General features: G+C 47.6%; 1 protein-coding gene across 4 annotated transcripts in view; it reads right to left on the bottom strand.

The window, feature by feature from the left end:
- The window catches only part of PLXNA4 (plexin A4), a 621967-nt gene that overhangs the window by 177446 nt on the left and 422836 nt on the right, over nucleotides 1–21685 (bottom strand). For all 4 annotated transcript variants that reach the window (XM_081879604.1, XM_081879605.1, XM_081879606.1 and 1 more), the window contains one exon: nucleotides 17353–17453. In XM_081879604.1, the coding sequence (XP_081735730.1) occupies nucleotides 17353–17453 (101 nt within the window). The remainder of the gene's footprint in view (nucleotides 1–17352; nucleotides 17454–21685) is intronic.

Raw genomic sequence — 21685 nt, 5'->3', positions numbered from 1 at the left:
TGTTAACACTCCCCCCTCAAAAAAGCACCTATACAGTCATACCTCAGGTTACAGACACTTCAGGTCAGGTTGCGTTGTTTCAGGTTATGGACCTGATGAAACCCAGAAGTACCGGAACGGGTTACTTCCAGGTTTCGGGAGTCGCGCATGTGCAGAAGCACTAAATCGTGATTTCTGCATGCACGGAAGTGCCGAATCGCAACCCGCACATGTGCAGATGTGCCACTGCAGGTTGCGAATGCTGCGGGTTGAAGAACGTGCATCCTGTACTGATCATGTTTGCAACCTGAGCGTCCGCTGTAGTATAAAAGACTGGGTGATGTTGGTATCCTTTGCACAGCTGTCAACGTTTCCCTTTTTTAAAGGGAAATTGGGATGCGGGTGGCACTGTAGGTTAAACCACAGAGCCTAGGACTTGCCGATCAGAAGGTCGGCGGTTTGAATCCCCATGATGGGGTGAGCTCCCGTCGCTCGATCCCAGCTCCTGCCAACCTAGCAGTTCGAAAGCACGTCAAAGTGCAAGTAGATAAATAGGTACCGCTCAGGTGGGAAGGTAAACGGCATTTCCGTGCGCTGCTCTGGTTTGCCAGAAGAGGCTTAGTCATGCTGGCCACATGACCCAGAAGCTCCCTCAGCCAGTAAAGCCAGATGAGCGCCGCAACCCCAGACTGGACCTAATGGTCAGGGGTCCCTTTACCTTACCCTTATTCCGAATAGGATTCCTTGCAAGAAAAGGAAAACGTTGACAGCTATGTTCCTTTGCCCAAGGCCCTGCTGAGCCATGGAGCAGATGAACCTAGGCTAGTTTGGTGAACAGTTTGACATGGTGTAGTAAAAGCAATTTCCTGTGCTTCTTGAGTATAACAAGCCTTGTACCTGGATCTGCTGAGGATCAGGCCTCTGTGCTTCAACATATGCAAGCCCTGAGCTCTGCCACTGAGTCACGGATTAAAAAGGCCCTCCAGAATCGGAAAGCTTGTCATGCTTCTCTTTTGCAGGGTCATCTCCCCACCACCACCCATTGTGTGTCTGTCCCCCCCCCCCAAACACCCCCATGCAAGGTGTTAAGAGAATCATTTGAATACGGTGCGGCATGCGAGGTAAAGGTGTTATTATTCAACTCACTGGTTCCAATGAGATTATCCACTCTACTGGAGCAGCCTTCCACGGACCTCCCCTAGGCCCGAACTTTCAGTGCCGGAGAATTCCCAGCCAAGTGGAAAATTAGAAGGGGAGGGGAGGAAGGGGAGCATTGGGATGGGGGCATGAGGATGATTAAGTTCTCCAGAAATTAATTCACAACTTCAGCAATGGAAATAATAACTCCCCACGCCAGCGGGCAATCCAGGGCAAGCACGTTTCAATTTAGAAGCCAGCTTTCACCCCCCTTGCCCCCCGGTTGCAGAGGTGCCTGGCTTCCATTGATTTAATTTGCACAAGCGACGTGGAGACTTTCTTCCCTGAATGCCCTCCCTATCTCACTCCTCTTGAAGAGTCTTTAGGAGAATTTGGTGTGGCCCAAAGCTCCATGCAGCCCAAACAGCAGATACCTTAGCGAAAGGAAGGGAAGGGAAGGAGAGAAGGAAGGGGCTGGCAGACAGGAATTGCTCACGGAAATATAAATCGAGATAGTTTCGTCTCCCCACCTATGCAGCATCACCGGCCAAGCAGCTATAGGTAAAGGTAAAGGGACCCCTGACCATTAGATTCAGTCATGGCCGACTCTGGGGTTGCGGTGCTCATCTCGCTTCACTGGCCAAGGGAGCCGGCGTACAGCTTCCGGGTCATTTGGCTAGCATGACAAAGCCACTTCTGGCAAAGAAGAGCAGCACACTGAAGTGCCGTTTACCTGCCCCCTGGTGCAGTACCTATTTATCTACTTGCACTTTGACGTGCTTTCGAACTGCTAGGTTGGCAGGAGCAGAGACTGAGCAACAGGAGCTCACCCCATTGCGGGGATTCAAACCGCCGACCTTCTTATCAGCAAGTCCTAGGCTCTGTGGTTTCACCCACAGCTCCACCTGTGTCCCAAACAACTATATGTACAGGGAATTGCAGGACTGAGTCTTTCTTTAAGCAAAAGGTATGGAGAAATAATTTTCTGTTGTCAGTCTCTGCATGGCCCTCATGGTTTTGCAAGACAAAGCAGTTTTAAGCACTTTCCCCCTTGAGGCAGATGAGTGACATGCTTGACCATTCTGAGTCCTGATCTAATTACATTTTTATCCCATTCTTCCTCCAAGGAACTCAGAGCAGTGTAAATGATTCCTCTCCTCCCTCCTCTTTGATTCCCACAGCAACCCTGTGAGGTAGGTCAGGCTGAGAAAGGGCAAGGTCACCCAGAGAAGTTCATCCTGGTGTGGGGATTTGAACGCAGTACCCTTCAGTCCCAGTAGGGATGTATGGAAGTGAAAGCTAGACCATAAAGAAGGCTGATCACCGAAGAATGGATGCTTTTGAATTATGGAGACTCTTGGAGGAGTCTGGAGGAGACTCTTGAGAGTCCCATGGACTGCAAGAAGATCAAACTGATCCATTCTGAAGGAAATCAGCCCTGAGTGCTCACTGGAAGGACAGATCCTGAAGCTGAGGCTCCAAGATTTTGGCCATTTCATGAGAAGAGAAGACTCCCTGGAAAAGACCCTGATGTTGGGAAAGATGGAGGGTGCAAGGAGAAGGGGACGACAGAGGACGAGATGGTTGGACAGTGTTCTCGAAGCTACCAACATGAGTTTGACCAAACTGCGGGAGGCAGTGGAAGACAGGAGTGCCTGGTGTGCTCTGATCCATGGGGTCACGAAGAGTCAGACACAACTAAACAACAACAAAAACCCATCAGTCCGAAGCTAACACAACAAACTCTTCTTCAGTTGCTGCCCCCCGCCTTTCCTCACTTTCGCTGTTCTCATTATATCTTTTAGGATGATGAGTACTTTGCAACGGAGAGTCAGAAATTCAAGAGGTGAAGTTCTCCCCAACACGGAGAGACACAATGATGGCAACCTGCTGAATTTTGGCCACCACTGTGGACCTATGGACCTGCCTTATATTGAGCCATACCATTGGTCCATTTCACCCAGTGCCATCTACTTTTGCCAGTTAGCACCAGGGGAGGCTGAAAATGGAGTGCTGCCTCACCAACCTCAGCCAGGAGATCAGAAGTTCTTGCAAACCACAAAGCCGTTTACAAAAAAATAAAATAAAATAAAACAATAAGGATTATTATTAGCAACAATAATTGAAGACTTTCGGAAAGTTGAAATAACAACAGATTAAAACTCACATCAAATTTCTAAACATCTGGGCAGGCTTGCCTAAACAAAAATGCTTTTAGCATTTTTTTAGAGGACGGGGAAGGCTTGCCTGCCTGGTATCAAAAGGCAGGGAGTTCCAAAGTGTAGATGCTCCCACAATTAAAGATTGAATTCTTTCAAACACGGAACAGGTATGCAGACCTGTTACAAGGCCAGTTCCATTGAGAAAAGTGGTCGAGGGGGCATATATGGGGTGAGGTGATCTTGTAGGCAAACTGGTAAACCTTAGGCCAATTACCCTTAGCCTAACTCACTCATGAGAGTCAGCGAGAGAGCTATAGATTTTCCTCAGCACCTTGGGGAGATAAAAATATAATGAAACTACCGTATTTTTCGCCCTATAGGACGCACCATCCCATAAGGCGCACCTAGTTTTTTGGGGGGAAATAAAGGGGGAAAAATTATTTTCCCCCAGGCGCGGGGCTGGGGCGGGGGAGGCCCGAGCTTCCCCCGACCCCAGTCCCCAAACAGGCAGCTCTCTGCAAGCCGTGGGAGCCCAGGGCTGGCTCCCGCCGCTTGCGGAGAGGTCCGCGAAGCCTGGACGCGCTGAGCTCAGCGCGCGCAGGCTTCGGCATGCAAGCAACTCTCCGCAAGCAGCGGGAGCGCTCCGCTGCTTGCGGAGAGGTCCGCGAAGCCTGGAGAGCGAGAGGGGTCAGTGTGCACCGACCCCTCTCGCTCTCCAGGCTTCAGCGAAAGCCTGCATTCGCCCCATAGGACGCACACACATTTCCCCTTCATTTTTTGAGGGGAAAAAGTGCGTCCTATAGGGCGAAAAATACAGTAAGCCTGAGGCCTTCCGCATGTAATGAGCAGGGACCTCACCATTCCCAAGAGCAAGGCAGGAAATGCATTCTGTTGTTGTTGTTTTTTCTGGATGAAATACAGTCAAACCTCGGTTCCTGAACGCCTGCGTTATCGTATGTTTCGGCTCCCGAATGCCAAAAACCCAGAAGTCACTGCTCCAGTTACTGAACGATTTTTGGAAGCCGAACATCAGTTCCCATAGTGTATTGAAGGTTCTGCTTTCAGTTTACGGTTGTTGGACGTTTCGGAAGTCGAATGGTCTTCCGGAATGGATTACGCTCAACAACTGAGGTTTGACTGTATAGGGCTGTGAATGGGATGGAAGATGGCTGGTATAAGGCCTCTATGTGACTAAGGTCTCTGGAAGAGAAGCTTCTTCAGAGGGGGAATTGAAGTATAGGGAATTCCTGAATTTCCTGCAACACAGAAATCTTTTGCCCAACATGGGACTCAAACCCACGAACCTGAGATTAAGAGTCTCACGCTATACCGACTGAGCTATCCCAGCTCCTGCAAACAGATTAGCTGAGATTTCAAACTCCCATATGTATGTGTGCTTAACTGGTGTTTGATGTGAGCTTTGCTTGAATTCCCAGAGGAAACACTGGGAGGAGGTCTCTAAATGATCTCTACAAGTCTTTTAGAGTTTGTGGAACTTATTCCATCCCATAATGCTGTTTGTTTCCCCCTGCCAGCCTCGCAGTTGCTTCTGGAGACCACTGAACTGCAAAGAGCAGGAAAGGAACTCCCTGGGCAAGGAAAGGCACTGCCATTTCCTGGGTGGGCCTCTTGGCAGGAATTAGAGCAGTCAAGCAGAAGGCCAGATTCAGAGCCTTGGAGGAATTGGGTAAGAACCAGGAAGTGCAAGGATGGAGGATGGGGACCAGTCAGGCTTCTCCTCATCCTAGAAGTTTATTTTCAGCACTTTGTTGTTGTTTAGTCATTTAGTCGTGTCCAACTCTTCGTGACCTCGTGGACCAGAGCACTCCAGGCACTCCTGTCTTCCACTGCCTCCCGCAGTTTGGTCAAACTCATGCTGGTAGCTTCGAGAACACTGTCCCACCATCTTGTCCTCTGCCGTCCCCTTCTCCTTGTGCCCGCCATCTTTCCCAACATCAGGGTCTTTTCCAGGGAGTCTTCTCTTCTCATGAGGTGGCCAAAGTCTTGGAGCCTCAGCTTCAGGATCTGTCCTTCCAGTGAGCACTCAGGGCTGATTTCCTTCAGAATGGAGAGGTTTGATCTTCTTGCAGTCCATGGGACTCTCAAGAGTCTCCTCCAGCACCAGAATTCAAAAGCATCCATTCTTTGGCAATCAGCCTTCTTTATGGTCCAGCTCTCACTTCTATACATCACTACTGGGAAAACCAGAGCTTTAACTATACAGCTAGGGGTGAAGAAGTACTTTGCCCATCCTGAACCTTCCAACATTCAGCTTCATGTATTCTGGTGTTATTTATTTTCTCAAAACTTGGTGTGATTTCATACATTTCTGCCGTGTACCATGCAGCGCAACCTATTGACCCAACAGAAGCCAGCCCTATTTTGAGCAATTCCTGTTGGGGAAAAAACCCCCCACCATCTAATGGATTGGTGTGGGGGCTCCAGACCCCTTTTGTTCCTTTATCACTCTCCTGGAACAAGGCTTAGCAACACTCTTGGGAACCATTCGCTTTATTTATGTAGTCCCGCACTTAATATTATATTGATCCACATTGCATTTAGAGATGGTTACTGTCCCTTCTTCTCTTGCCCCCTACTTCATTTTCCCCATATTGCTCCCATGGTGGGAGGGGGTGCGAGTTTTTTTTTAAGGCATCGAAAGGGCAACGTATATAGCAAAGTAGGGTGGGACCAATGATTAACACCAGCGCCGTTTAACACATTGTGTGATTAAGCTTTATGGGACAAGACTTTGGCCTTGAGATAGTTATGACAGCATTAACATGATTTAAGCTGCTCAGAGATCAATAGCCCACTCAAGCCCAAAATGAAGGCGGAGGTGTTGCGTTAAAGATCTTTAAAGATTAGAAATAGCAATGTCTCTTTGGGGGGGTCAGAGCCATTTTGCAGACCATCGGGGAAAATGGATTAGAATCCACGGACATGGCCATAATTTTGCCAGGGACATCGCTGTGGGACAGATACAGGGACGTCTTGTTGAGGTGCGGAGTGTTGGGTGCTATTATCAGGTGGCAACACGGAAGCTACAGGAACAAGAGACGAGGTGAGATTCTGCTTCAGAATCCGAAGTGGAAGGGTTTGTGGCGCTGGCCCAGGAACTGATGCAATCCAGCACATTCCAAAATTCTTCTGGAAATGGCTGGAGAAACAGCACTGGCCGGTGCCCATTGAGACTGGTAGGGGAGAAGGCAGGGAGACCAACAGCAGGGGGCGCCAGAGCCAATGACAGCCAAAGTCACCCTCTGAACAGGCAGGTGAGGGGCTGGCTGAGGACAGAGTGAGGTTGGTGGGGCAGTGCCTCAATTGCTTTGACTGCACCGAGAGAGGTAAGCCTAGCAGTCTGGGCTTTGTCCCCAGGCCATGCAACCCTGGAAGGCTTTGTCATGACAGCGGTAACCTAAATCCCCATAAAGTGGTACCTTGGGTTAAGAACTTAATTCGTTCTGGAGGTCCATTCTTAAGCTGAAACTGTTATTAACCTGAGGTACCACTTTAGCTAATGGGGCCTCCCACTGCCGCTGTGCCACCGCCACACAATTTCTGTTCTTATCCTGAGGTAAAGTTCTTAACCCGAGGTACTATTTCTGGGTCAGCGGAGTCTGTAACCTGAAGCGTCTGTAACCTGAAGCATCTGTAACCCGAGGTACCACTGTACAATGTAGGGAGTGCAGTACACAAGGGAAGCTTCACCTGGCATTTGCTCGCTCTCATCAAAGGTGAGAGAATACCAGAGTCCATAAGAGCCAACTCCGAGGGGCTAAGGTCCCTTCACCTCCCCAATAATTCTTTTGAGGGGGCTGCCTCCCCAAGAGTTGTTGGGCACTGCCATTCAAAAGGTGTGCTTGTGTCACATCATGTGATTGATTATGCAAGGCGGGCCTTACTTGGGTCCCTCCAATATTTTATTCAAGTTGGCATTCCTGCCAAAGTCTCCTTTACACACATGGAGCAAACCTTTCCATTGGACTGAACGAACGAAGGACCCCTTTCAGACTGGGGTTCACTGTCTCCACTTAAATGCTCTTCCACACCTGAGGGAATCACTAGAATTGATGTTTTCATCCCCAAAAAGTTTTTTGATTTGAGTTTCTACTGAAATGAGGCTACATTTTAATGTTGTATTTTAATTTTGTTTTTTAAATTGTATTTTAATCAATTGTTCTTATACTTGGTATTAGCTGCCCTGAGCCCAGTCTCTGCTGCGGAGGGCGGGGTATAAATAAAATTTATTATTATCATTATTATTATTATTATTATTATTATTATTATTATGGGTGGGGCATTTTTGTGAACAAAGGCAAGCAGGGGATTGTAGTGCGGTCCGTGCCAGACTTCACGGCCAAAATACTCAAGGAGACAGACGAGCGTCCATAAAGGTGCAGAGAGATTATTTCTGGTGGACTGGTTTATCCTCTGTTGCAAACCTGTCAGAAGTCTGACGCTCTTGAGAGTGATGAAAATTCGGAGAGAAAATACAAAAGGAGGCAGACATGACCCTACCCTGGGGAAAAGTCCGTCTGCGGCGTGCCATTTCCTCTCATTGGCAAATCACTGGCGGATGCAGAGATGCTGGATAATGCCCGAGAATGACACATAAAACAACTCCCTGGGAACAGCCCTGCCACACAGATGGCTTCTCTCCCCCCAATTCATCCATCCATCATAACGCTACTGATTTTGCTCCAGAGACTGATATGTCAGCAGAAAGAGCCTGACAGCCGATGCGTTAATATCTTGGTCATCCATAAAAATGGGAAATAACAGCAGCCACAGATTCCCCCGACCTCAGAAGGGCACCCTGGGCGCAACAAAAAGGAACTGCCTGAGCTATGCCCCACCGCTGCCCCCCTTGGCCTAACCCTGACCTATTAGTGTCTGGAGAGAGGAGTGGTCTGTGCCAGGTCTGCTTAGAAGTCTCCTGGGTTTGGCAGTGCGCTAAGCCTCTGATCACACTCATATAAAAGAACATAGGAGGAGCCTACTGGATCAGACCATTGGCCTATCTAGTCCAGCATCCTCTTCTTGCAGTGAGCCAACCAGATATGCCCCACTGGGAAACCAGCAATCAGGATTTGAAAACAGGAGTGCTCTGCTTTCATATGGTCTCCAACAATGTCTAGGCAACACGATGGCCATATATATACGTAATAGACAATCTTTATAGAATTCCTTCAAATCATTAAAAGGTTCAAAATATTTAGTCTCAAAGTCTCTTTTTATCAGCATCACCTGGAGTTGGCTTTATATGTTCTCAAAAAATATTGTTAGTAGCAGTGACTACATTATTACATGAGCATTTGATATTTTCATTTATATACATTCATTCGAAATAAGATGGGGCATGTACTCTTTTTCATTACTGTTTGTATTGTAGTTTATAATTTTGGTGAAGTGATATGGCATGCAGGTTATCGTCTGTAAAATTTATTTTATTTTCAGTTTATGAAGCATTCTATATCCACCCACCGCGCTGATGAAGAATTCTATGAAACCGTAGTCAATATCCGGAATTACTGTTCAGTGTTGGACATCATTGTTGAATACACAAAGCTTCACAGCTTGTCTTCCACCGTACAAAGTTTGGTACCTCGCTTCATTTAAAGATTTTCAGAGACTCTGAGACTAAAGATTTCATTTTGAACTTTTTCTGATTTGAAGGAATTCTATAAAGATTGTCTATTATGTAAATATATGGTCATTGTGTTGCCTAAACATTGTTGATTTTCTCTTTGCAACACAGGGGTTTGTTTGGATACATATTCATATGGTCTTCAGCAACTGGTACTCAGAAGCAGTGGAGGCAGAGCATAGCCATCGATAGTGTGATGGCCTGGGAATCTGATTCAGAGGCTGAACCGGAGGAATCCCAGTCTGCACAGGAGTCCCCGCCTCCAGGGCCAGCTGAACTGGGGCAGGGCCTTGATTCTGAAGCGCCTGCACCTGTGCCGGATCCTCAGGAGCAGGCACCAGGTGAATCCACTCTGGCTCCAGAGGTGGTTGAGGACTCAGTGCCTGCAGGTGAGTCTCCCCCTGGGCCCAGTAACCCTTCAGCCTCTCCTGAACTGCAGAGGCTCAGGGCAGAGAGGCGAAGGGAACTGGTTTCTCCCAGGAGGAGTGCTCGCCTTAAGGCCAGGAGAGGTGGGTCTCCTGGAGGCCAGGACCGCCCCTGGCCTCAGAGAAGATAAAGGCCAGTCAGCCCGGTCCCAGGTTGCGGGAGCAACGTCGTTGAAGAGCTGTTTTGGCCAGCATCCAGTCCTGTTCCCCCAGAGTTCCTGTCCTTGCCTGGCTTCTCACTGTGGACCCCGCTTCGCCCGTGGAGGACTGTCTGCCGACCCTCAACTCAGGTCCTGGACCTCGCCCCACGGTAACCTTTCCCCTGGACCAGCATAGATAGCCCTCTCCTCCGTGAATTTGTCTAATAATCTTGTAAAGCCATCTAGGTTGGTGGCCACCAGTGCTTGCTGTAGAAGGGAGTTCCACATTTTAACTATGCACTGCATGAAGAAGTACCGTATTTTTCGCTCCATAAGACACACTTTTTTCCTCTTAAAAAGTAAGGGGAAATGTCTGTGCGTCTTATGGAGCGAATGCATGGTCCCTGGAGTCGAATTGCCCCGGGGACAAAAAGCAGATTGTGCTTTTATTTTTAGAAAGAGGGAAGGGGGTGTTAAAACAAAGTGATCGGGAGGGAGATAAGGGACTCTAGAGATAAAGGAGGCTGCCTGGGAGGGGGGAGGTAAAAGCCCATGGATCCTCAGGATTTCTACATTGGGTCACCCCAAATTCACCATCAGATCATATAGCATGTCCATGGCTATAGCTTGCACCAAAAAAACACGCACCCACTGTTTCGTGGGGCTGCAATGGCGCAAAAACATGGTTACAAAGCACGGATCCACATGGATTCTCAGGATTTTTGCATTGGGCTACCCCAAACTCACGTCAAATCACATATCATGTCTGTGGCCACAGCATGAACCACAAAAACCATACATCCACTGTTTCATTCAGAATATTTTTTTCCCTTGTTTTCCTCCTCTAAAAACTTGGTGCATCTTATGGGCAGGTGCGTCTTATGGGGCGAAAAATACGGTGCTTTCTTTGTCCTGAATCTTCCAACCTTCCTTGGCCCCTAAGTCTCCATGCTAATATTATCACACCTCCCGGGCTGGTCCTAGAGTCTTATCTCAGACCGAGTATCCCTATTTCCCAGGGATAGACCCAGATTTACAGAAGCCATCCTAGTTTCTGATTTGATCCCAGAATGTCCTTATGATGTCCCTATTCTCATTAGAGAAATGTTGGAAGGTATGGAGCTATGCAACTCCCGAGCCAAGGAGATAAGAAACTCTGCAACCTTTAGAAGACATCTGAAGGTAGCCCTGTACAGTGGTACCTTGGGTTACATACGTTTCAGGTTACAAACTCCGCTAACCCAGAAATAGTGCTTCAGGTTAAGAACTTTGCTTCAGGATGAGAACAGAAATTGTGCTCCGGTGGCATGGCAGCAGCAGGAGGCCCCATTAGCTAAAGTGGTGCTTCAGGTTAAGAACAGTTTCAAGTTAAGTACGGACCTCCGTAACAAATTAAACACTTAACCTGAGGTACCACTGTATAGGGAAGGTTTTTTTTTAATGTTTAATGTTTTATTCTGTTTTTATATATGTTGGAAGCTGCCCAGAGTGGCTGGGGCAAACCAGTCGGATGGGTGGGGTATAAATAATAAAATTATTAATATTATGGAATACGCTGTTCTTATTTTATTTGAAAAATGTTGGAGGGTGTGTTATCTGTTGCCAAGCCATTGGTCTGATTAGTTCTGCACTGTCTACATCTGACTGGCAAGAATTATATGGGATCGCCAGCAGAGACACTGTCTCACATCCAGGTCTCCCATTTCTGGGGCTGCAGAAAGACAGGGCCAGCCCAAAGTGTTTCATTGCCAGCTATACTGTTATTGCATATTTATTTTGTTTCGGAAGGTGCTTTTATTGGTCGATGCATTCTTCTTGTTGCAAGTGGCCTTGAGCTCGTCTTTGGTTGTCTGGAGGTGCAAATAATGAATCGCATGAAATCAAATTTTATGCTGCAATGTGGGCCTCTTAAGAAAACGGTGTTGAATTTGGCACATCCAAAAAGGAATACGAGAAAGGAGAAGGAGGGGGAGAGAAAGGGAAGCAACTCAAATAGTCAGGCAAGCAGAAAGCAAACAGATCGTTTGCCTGGAGGAGATATGCCTAAAACGGCTCAGGCTTTTGACTTACAAATCATGTTACAGAGAGCCTGAATAAGGAAATTTATTCAGTTCTCCACAACATCTTCATCTCAAGTTCATCCACTGCAATTTTTGGGAAAGCCACTTCTGCCTTAAGGAGGAGGTGGGGTTGCAGGATCTCCTGCGGGACTTGACATCTTTCCGCAGGGCCTGCAGGACAGAGCTGTTCCGCCTGGCCTTTGATTTGGACTCAGTCTGACTCTTATGTTTCCCTCCCCTTATGGTTTTGATATACGGGCTACTTTTAAAATGAGGCTGCATTTTAAATTGCATTTTAACCTGTATTTTAAATCCCCTATTATGTTTTTACTGTAATTTTACTGGTGTTAGCCGCCCTGAGCCTGGCTCTGGCTGGGGAGGGCAGGGTATAAATAAATTATTATTATTATTATTATTACTATTACTATTATTATTTCAACTACCGGGGGGGGGGGGAGGATCGGGACCTTGCCATGCAAGTAGGTTTCTGACAAATGAAAAGTAAAGCGGAATTAACTGGTGGATTTCCATGCCCAAATTCAATGCAAAAGCCCCTAACATAAAGAATTAAGAACATAAGAAGAGGCTGCTGGATCAGGCCAAAGAGGGGGCCCATAGAGTCCAGCATCGTGTTCTCACAATGGCCAGCCATATGCCTCTCAGAAAACCGCATGCAGGATCTGAGCACGAGATCTCACCCCTTTCCTGTGGTTTCTAGCAACCTGTATAATTGGGTGCACTCTTCCCACCTTGGATCAAATCTATGCTTCCAGGTGCCATAAGAAAGCTGCAGAGATAGCGCAGGATAGTACGCACCCCGGAAATGATCTCTTTCAGCTTCTGCCTTCTGGAAGAAGGTACAGGGTTATAAACATTAGGACTAGCCGCCTGAGAAACAGTTTCTATCCAAATGCAATTTTGGTTTTAAATGCAGTGTAAGATAGTCTTTGGGAGGTGGGTGGCGCTGTGGGTTAAACCACAGAGCCTAGGCCTTGCCGATCAGAAGGTTGGCAGTTCAAATCCCTGCAACGGGGTGAGCTCCCGTTGCTCAGTCCCTGCTCCTGCCAACCTAGCAGTTCGAAAGCACCTCAAAGTGCAAGTAGATAAATACTCCGGCGGGAAGGTAAACGGCGTTTCCATCCGCTGCTCTGGTTTGCCAGAAGCGGCTTAGTCATGCTGGCCACATGACCCGGAAGCTGTACGCCGGCTCCCTCGGCCAATAAAGCGAGATGAGCGCTGCAACCCCAGAGTCGGTCACGACTGGACCTAATGGTCAGGGGTCCCTTTACCTTTAAGGTAGTCTTTATGTGAGTATATTGTATTCAATTATGGAGTTTTTAGGGGCTAACCAGGCTGGGATAGCTGGGATAGCAGGCTTGTGGGTTTTGAATGTTTGATGTAGACTTTTTCAATTTCGTTGTTCTGTATGGGACAATGACAATAAAGATTATCGTATCGTTGTCATATCGTATTCAAAATCATTGCTGTCTCCAGCATAACCACTGTGGCAAGTAAGCAGTTTTAGCCCTCTCCCCCAAGAAGTTGTCTAATTCTCTTTTAGAGCCACCGAGATCAGGTAATTAAAAATGAACGAATTGCCACGAGTCTCCCCCAAGTTCAGCTTGCCAGGATCAGAGGAGGGTTGCATCCTCCTGCAGCAGCCATCAAAGTAAGTTGCCAAGGCAGAGTGGCATTCAGAAAGGCAAGGGAGAAAGGCTTTCAAAGAGCCTGATTTTTATCACAGCCTCTGAAGGCAGCTTGGATTACCTGAGGCCCCGCTTAGCGGCTCGCAAGACTTTCACCAAGAAAGGTAAAGCGGAGGTCGATCGATGAGGACCTGCCTGTGAATGGCGGGATTGAGTTACCCGCCGAGACCAGACAATATTTATTTCCATGGCCGAGGCAGCAGAAGGGAAGGGAAAAGTTGAAAGGGTAAAATTAAAACCTTCCCTCCTCCCAGACCGACAAAATAATCTGAGGAGATCAGCGGCTTCAATGGAGTTTTCCTCCCCTTTGAGGAAAGTTTGCTAAGAAGCTCTTAGAAAGCTAGGAGATGTGAAATGCATACTCTCCAACCAAACAGGCTTCATCAGGATAGATCTTCCAGGAGTAGCAATGAGCCAAAAAATACCCTACAATTTCCTGAGTGTTATTGGTGTAAACTCAGGAGATAAGCTATTTTCTGGCTTACAACAGGTGCAGGGTTGAGGCACAGCACATCCTCCATCATGGCTAGCAGCCATCAATCACCCTATCCTCCATGAATTAATCTAATCCTTTTTTAAAGCCATCCAGGTTGGTGATCAGCCTCCCCAGGTGTCCACATTCCCTGATCTGAAATCCCCGTGGGAGGAGTTTCCTTATAATGTCTTCCCCTAGGCTGTTTATTCAAGGGAGTGAGTCCTGGCTACCAGCTTACCTGAGCTCTGCATCCTCACTGATTTTGCTTTGAAGGGAAGCACATTTTACCTTCAGCTTAACAAAGGATGCTCTAGGATGTAGGACACCTGATTGGTGGATGCCATTGGCTGGCGAGCTGTGATGTCACAGAGAATTGTGACATCACAGTCCTCAGTCGCTGGGCCAACAGCAGTGGCAAGAGAAGACAAGATACTCTGTCTGGCCAAACCAGTGACTGCGGAGGTCAAGAAGGAGACTTAGGAGGAATCTAAAAACACAGCTATCAAGTGCCAAGGGGTAACATGGTAACATGGTCGCAGCTTGAAGGCAAACCCCAGTCTTTCAGGTATGACAAGACCCTCCAGGAATTGGGCCTTGTACACAGAGGTCTTCAAAAGAGGGAGCAGAGGAGTGTAGCTGGCAGGCAGCAAAATGGTACCCTGCTGAGGACCAGATTCTGAATTCAGGCATAGACCTTGCCAAGAAAATGCCCATCCAGTCCCATGGCATTGCTGTGACCATGCGTTCAGACATTGCTCACCACGTTTGCCTAGGCAGAGTCTTGTTCCTTCCTTCTCTCTCTCCTTCCTAAGCCAGCTATTAACTTTTCAGTCAGGTTTCCTTTCTTGCCTCCCCTCTCCTCCCCCGGAGACCTCCATGGCAGCTAATTGGACATCTTTCCGATTTGCACCCTCCAAGCAAGACATTGCAGGTTAAAGAGCCCCCTGTATCGTGGCCTCTGAGGCTTTGGATGCAGTGTGCGTGTGTGTGTGTGTGTGTGTGTGTGTGTGTGTGTGTGTTTCTCTGTGTGTGTGTGTTGGGCGGTGGGAGGCAGTGAGAGGAGATGGAGGAGAGCACCTGAGAATTAGATGCAGGCAAAAGATACTGCAGTCTGAAGCTTTGATGGCCCGCTTTTCCCAGATCCCCATCTTTGCCACGTAAAACCCAATCAATGCCCCCTTATTTTCCAAGCTGCCTTCTCTCTCTCCCTCTCTCTCTCTCTCTCTCTCTCTCTCTCTCTCTTTCTCTCTCTCCCCCCCCCCCCCCTGCACACACGGAATCAAATTCCCCCCTGTAAGGTTAGGACAGAAGAGTCGCAGAAATCAATTCCCTGATCCATGCCAGGCCGCCCCTTGGAAAGAGAAGTCAGTCTCTCAAGCAGAGGAGGGAGCCAGGAAAGGAAAGCAATGCGCCCAATAGCCAAAGCTCTCTCCAGCGTTCAGCTACCGCCGTCTCACGGCTGCTTTTGCATTGACTGCTGGCGCCCTGGGGTAGCCTTTGAAACAGTGTAAGCTGCAAATTGCTCTTCTGGACATCAGTCCCGGAGACTCCACGCAGAGAGAGCAAAAGCAGCAGCATATGTTTCCATCAAGGCTCCGAGTGCAGAGCAAATTCTATCTCCAGGCCTGGTTTGGCATCTTAGGGGGCCTTTGCTGAACTGCCTCGATGCATCAGAGGCTCAGGCAGCCCACAAATGCGATCCCGCTGCTGCGAGGCAGCTCCCCGCTCCCTTGCCCACCAGCTCCCCCCAGATCCACTTAAGCAATACAGATCTTAGCGAGCTGCAAGCAGACAGCAGCCTATGCTGCAGGAAAAGGGGTCCGTCGTGAAGGAAATTAATTATTTTAATTAATAGACCAGTTTAAGTCTATAGGATAGATGGTCCCTTAGTCTCAAAGGCACCACACAGAATGCCTTTTGTTTGGGCTCAGTGAGCAGAGCGTTTCAGCCCTGTTCTTCAGTTTGTTTAAAAGCAGCTTATCTTGTATTCCTTTCTTTGAATTTGTGCCATTTAGGTTTTTAAACCTTTTGGTAAAGGCAACACTAGAATTTTCACAAGTTGAGTCCTCAGCTTTCTATTATTGTGCTTTGCTTCCTTCAAGTTGCGCTGTGTTTAAAACTTGCCATTTAGGTTTTCAAACCTTTCTTGTAAATTCAGTATTAGTAACTGTACTTTTGAGTCTTCTAGTCTTTATTACTGCACTTTGCTTTATCTAGGTCGAGCTAGGATTATAATACATCAGAATTTTGTGGGGTTATACCATTTTTTTAGGGGATGCGGGTGGCGCTGTGGGTAAAACCTCAGCGCCTAGGACTTGCCGATCGTCAGGTTGGCGGTTCGTATCCCCGCAGCGGGGTGCGCTCCCGTTGCTCGGTCCCAGCGCCTGCCAACCTAGCAGTTTGAAAGCACCCCCGGGTGCAAGTAGATAAATAGGGACCGCTTACTAGCGGGAAGGTAAACGGCATTTCCATGTGCTGCGCTGGCTCGCCAGATGCAGCTTGTCACGCTGGCCACGTGACCCGGAAGTGTCTGCAGACTGTGCTGGTTCCCGGCCTCTTAAGTGAGATGAGCGCACAACCCTAGAGTCGGACACGACTGGCCCGTATGGGCAGGGGTACCTTTAGCTTTACCTTGCCATTTTTTTGAAATTTTGGGGATTTAAAGTTTATTATTTTTCTATTTCCTTCTGAGGAAACTGAATAGTTCAGTGAAACGAGGTTTGCAGCCGGCATCCCGTCAAGGCTTTGTTCAATTTTAAAAGGTAAAGGTAAAGGGACCCCTGACCATTAGGTCCAGTCATGACCGACTCTGGGGTTGCAGTGCTCATCTCGCTTTACTGGCCGAGGGACCCGGCGTACAGCTTCCGGGTCATGTGGCCAGCAGGACTAAGCTGCTTCTGGCAAACCAGAGCAGCACACGGAATTGCCGTTTACCTTCCCGCCGGAGCAGTACCTATTTATCTACTTGCACTTTGACGTGCTTTTGAACTGCTAGGTTGGCAGGAGCTGGGATTGAGCAATGGGAGCTCACCCTGTCACAGGGATTCGAACCGCCGACCTTTTGATTGGCAAGTCCTAGGCTCTATGGTTTAACCCACAGCACCACCCACGTCCCTTGTGCAATTTTAGGTTGTTCTAACTTTTTCCCTTAAGCTTTTTGATTTTTCTTAGTTGATTTTTCTTAGTTTTTTCCCACAAGATCATATTTCTAGTCTCATTTCAAGGATTTTCACGGTATTTCATTTGTTTTGCGCGATTTCTCAGTTCCTTGACTGTCTTTTTTCTGTCAGTGAGAAGAAGCAGGGGACAGGTTCCCTGACTTTCGCCGTGACAATTGTTTTTGTCCTTTAAATTTTACCAAAGGACACATTTCCCCATCTTCAGAAAGCAACCCTGCCTCTCTCTTTCTGAAGCTGGAACTCTCAGGCTGCCTTTCCGAACGACTGCCTTTGTCCCACCGGGGACGGCTGCTGTGTCCATTTGCAGCTTTGTTCTGTGTCACAGCCGGCAGTGAGAAAATGTGAGGTTGGGGAGGAAGGAAATGGGACAGAAGCCCTGGGGCCTGCTGCCCCTGCCGCGCCCCCACCCATCCTTTGACCCTGCAACCCACACACTTACGCGTTGTGGAGCACACACCATCCGCAGTGGGGGTCCCCCGAGCCCAGGCACTCGCTGCAGCTTTTGTACTGTCCGCAGGACTCCACCGGCACTCGGGTGAGCTGTGGACGACAAGGGGAGAAGAGTCATGCTGAGTTTGCGTTCGGTTTGCAATTCCAGACAGTATCGTGAAGCCCTGGAGACTCCAAACCTATTCATGTATACCACCCAGTAATAATAATAATAATAATAATAATAATAATAATAATAATAATAATAAAGACACCTGCTTCTTGGGAGAAAAGCAATGATAAACATAGACAGCATCTTAAAAAGCAGAGACATCACCTTGCCAACAAAGGTCCGTATAGTTAAAGCTATGGTTTTCCCAGTAGTGATGTATGGAAGTGAGAGCTGGACCATAAAGAAGGCTGATTGCCGAAGAATGGATGCTTTTGAATTATGGTGCTGGAGGAGACTTTTGAGAGTCCCATGGACTGCAAGAAGATCAAACCTATCCATTCTGAAGGAAATCAGCCCTGAGTGCTCACTGGAAGGACAGATCCTGAAGCTGAGGCTCCAATACTTTGGCCACCTCATGAGAAGAGAAGACTCCCTGGAAAAGACCCTGATGTTGGGAAAGATGGAGGGCACAAGGAGAAGGGGACGACAGAGGACAAGATGGTTGGACAGTGTTCTCGAAGCTACAAACATGAGTTTGACCAAACTGCAGGAGGCAGTGGAAGACAGGAGTGCCTGGCGTGCTCTGGTTCATGGGGTCACGAAGAGTCGGACATGACTAAACGACTAAATAATAACAACAACAATAATAAAAGATTATTTATACCCCGCCCTCTCTGGCCAGAGGAGGGCTCAGGGTGGCTAACACCAATTAAATCACAGTAAAAACATAATAGGGGGAAAAGAAGAAGGAAAAAACAAACCAATTTAAAATACAAGTTAAAATGCAATTTAAAATGCAGCCTCATTTTAAAATAGCCGATAAATCAAGACCATAAGGGGAGGGAAACATAAGGGTCAGACTGAGTCCAAATCAAAGGCCAGGTGGAACAGTTCTGTCTTGCAGGCCCTGTGGAAAGATGTCAAGTCCCGCAGGGCCCTAGTCTCTTGTGACAGAGCGTTCCACCAAGTCAGGGCCAGTACTGAAAAGGCCCTGGCCCTAGTTGAGACCAATTTAACCACCTTGCGAACTGGGACCTCCAAAATGTTGTCATTTGTGGACCTTAAAGTCCTCTGTGGGGCATACCAGGAGAGGCATCCAACAACTCTGTAAGGTGGGTCTAGGTATTCCAAGTTGACTCAGGTGAGTGTGTATTGAAGAGGGAGTGTGACTTGCCCAAGAGTACATACTGAGTTCATGGTTCAATCTAGAAAAGCCAGCATGATAATGATAATGATAATAATAAATTATTTATACCCTGCCCTCCCCAGCCAAGACCGGGCTCAGGATGGCTAACACCAGGTATAAAAACAATTGATTGAAATACAACTTAAAAACAAGATTAAAATACAACATTAAAATGCAGCCAAGTTGATTCCAAGCCAAAGGCCGGGCGGAACAACTCTGTCTTACAGGCCCTGCGGAAAGAAATCAGATCCCGCAGGTCCCTGGTCTCATGAGACAGAGCGTTCCACCAGGCTGGAGCCAGTGCTGAAAAGGCCCTGGCTCTGGTTGAGGCTAATCTGACTTCCTTAGGGCCCGGGACCTCAAGGGTGTTGCTATTTATGGACCTTAAGGTCCTCCATGGGGCATATCGGGAGAGTAGTTAGAGTGTTGGACTAAGTACCTGGGAGACTTGGGTTAGAATCCCCAGTCAACCACGAAGCTCACTGGGTGACCTTGGGCCATTCGCTGCTTCTCAGCCTGACCTACCTCACAGGGTTGTTGTGGGGATTAAATAAGCGAGGGAACAATTCACACCACCTTGAACTCCTTGGTGGGAAAACTGGGATAAAAATGCAATAAATAGCAGTGGTAAATGGCTTTGGAGAGCTGCTTCCATTCATAGCACACAACGCTAAGCTAAATCGACCAAGGGTGTGGTTCAGTAAATGGCTTGTTCATTTGTATTCATCTTTAACAAACGCACATCCCCTGCCTTTTCAGGAAGTTCAAGGTAACGAACAACAATAAAAATTAACAGCGCACCATGCATAAAATTCAGAAACATTATAAAAAAGGCCATTGTGAAATAGAACGCATATTAAATGCTCTCGTTAAAACTGGGAACAATAAAGTCAGCAACAGAATAAGGAAACAGGTGATCAAAGGCTTCTGTAGATCTATATCTATGGCAAGTTTTCACCATTTGGTGGAAAACCAGTAAGATGAGACAAGATGAGCCTCTCTTGGGAGAAGCCCAGTAATGGGTGACTATGCCCATTTCAGCTTCTTTCACTTCTCCACATCAATTTACATGTTGTTATTTTTTAAAGTCCTAATGAAAACTCACCAGCAAATATCTCTTAGCATGCACATATTTGTATGCAATTTTGCATTATATGCACATTTTGGCAAAGCGATTTCCCCTGATACAACATGCATTTTCCTGCACACTTTACCCTAATATATGCATTTCCATACACAGTACTTGGCTCTCAGTCTGCGCTGCAAAATTTTGAAGGACAGCCATGTTTTGGTTCTCATATTGTTTTGGAAAGGACGAATTAGTTAGGTTTGCCTTTATACGTTAACCGAATCGATTTTCTTGCCATTCCTAAGTTCGACCACCAAAGAGGCTCTCTCTGTGGTCCTAGATAAATGAACTGTGGTCCCTGATCATTAAAGAACTGTGGTCCCCAATAATTAAACTAAAGCAGTAGATGGAACACAAAAGACTGCATAAGGTACCAAGGTACCTCTCTTTCGAATTAGAACCAGCAAAGGCGGTGAAGGTCCTGTGTGAGTGCCTGGAGGCAGTTGGAGGATGGATGGCGATTAATGGATTGAGGCTGAATCCTGACAAGACAGAAATACTGTTCTTGGGGGACAGGGGGTGGGCTTGTGTGGAGAAATCCCTGATCCTGAATGGGGTAACTGTGCCCCTAAAGGACCAGGTGTGTAGCCTAGAAGTCATTTTAGACTCACAGCTGTCCATGGAGGCGCAGGTCAATTCTGTGTCCAGGGCAGCTGTCTAACAGCTCCACCTGGTACACAGGCTGAGACCCTACCTGCCCGCAGACTGTCTCACCAGAGTGGTGTATGCTCTAGTTATCTCCCGCTTGGACTACTGCAATGCGCTCTTCGTGGAGCTACCTTTGAAGGTGACCCAGAAACTACAGCCAATCCAGAATGCGGCAGCTAGACTGGTGACTAGAGGCAGCGGCCAAGACCACATAACGCTGGTCTTGAAAGACCTACATTGGCTCCCAGTACATTTCCGAGAACAATTCAAAGTGTTGGTGCTGACCTTTAAAGCCCTAAACGGCCTCGGCCCAGTATACCTGAAGGAGCGTCTCCACCCCCATCGTTCTGCCCGGACACTGAGGTCCAGCGCCGAGGGCCTTCTGGTGGCTCCCTCATTGCAAGAAGCAAAGCTACAGGGAACCAGGCAGAGGGCCTTCTCGGTAGTGGCACCCACCCTGTAGAACGCCCTCCCATCAGATGTCAAAGAGATAAACAACTACCTGACATTCAGAAGTTATCTGAAGGCAGCCCTTTTCAGGGAAGTTTTTAACATGTGTCATTTTAGTGTATTTTTGGTTTTTGTTGCAAGCTGCCCAGAGTGGCTGGGGAAACACAGCCAGATGGGCGGGGTACAAATAATAAATTATTATTATTATTATTATTATTATTATTATTATTATTATTATTATGGCAAGGGTTTGCAAATCACTTTGTGTGTTAAAAATCATGCCACCACTGATGAACAGGCACCCTCTAGGTTCAAATGATTTCTCCCCACTATTAAGGAAAAGGTAGCTTTCTATGGGCACGTTTACAGCCATTCTCTCACATCTGACCCATTTCCAGCCCGAGCCTCTTGGTGCTAAAAATGCTTCCTCCCACGCTGCGGTGATCATGGAGCTTTCTCTGGTCCAGTGGGACACCTCCACCACACGCCAGCACTCCTGGCAATGACATTTCGAAGAATCAAGTTGCATGACTTCAAGGGAAGGCTCCTCGTCTGATTTCCCGGAGGTGCCACAAGGAGAGGAGAGCAGGTAAATAAAGTCGCCTTTGCGGAGTCAAGGTTACACAGAAGAGCCGTGCCTTTCAGGGCACTCGGATTCCTGTTAAGGGCGTAATTGCTGTCACGGAAAAGCAGCTCGGTTGGATTCAGAGGGATTCCGACGAGTCATGCAACTCCACACACACGTTTCCAATCTGCAC

The sequence above is a fragment of the Podarcis erhardii genome (assembly GCF_964252035.2).
Source record: "Podarcis erhardii genome assembly, chromosome: 10".
Lineage (NCBI taxonomy): Eukaryota > Metazoa > Chordata > Lepidosauria > Squamata > Lacertidae > Podarcis > Podarcis erhardii.
This window is presented reverse-complemented; position numbering and strand designations above follow the sequence as displayed.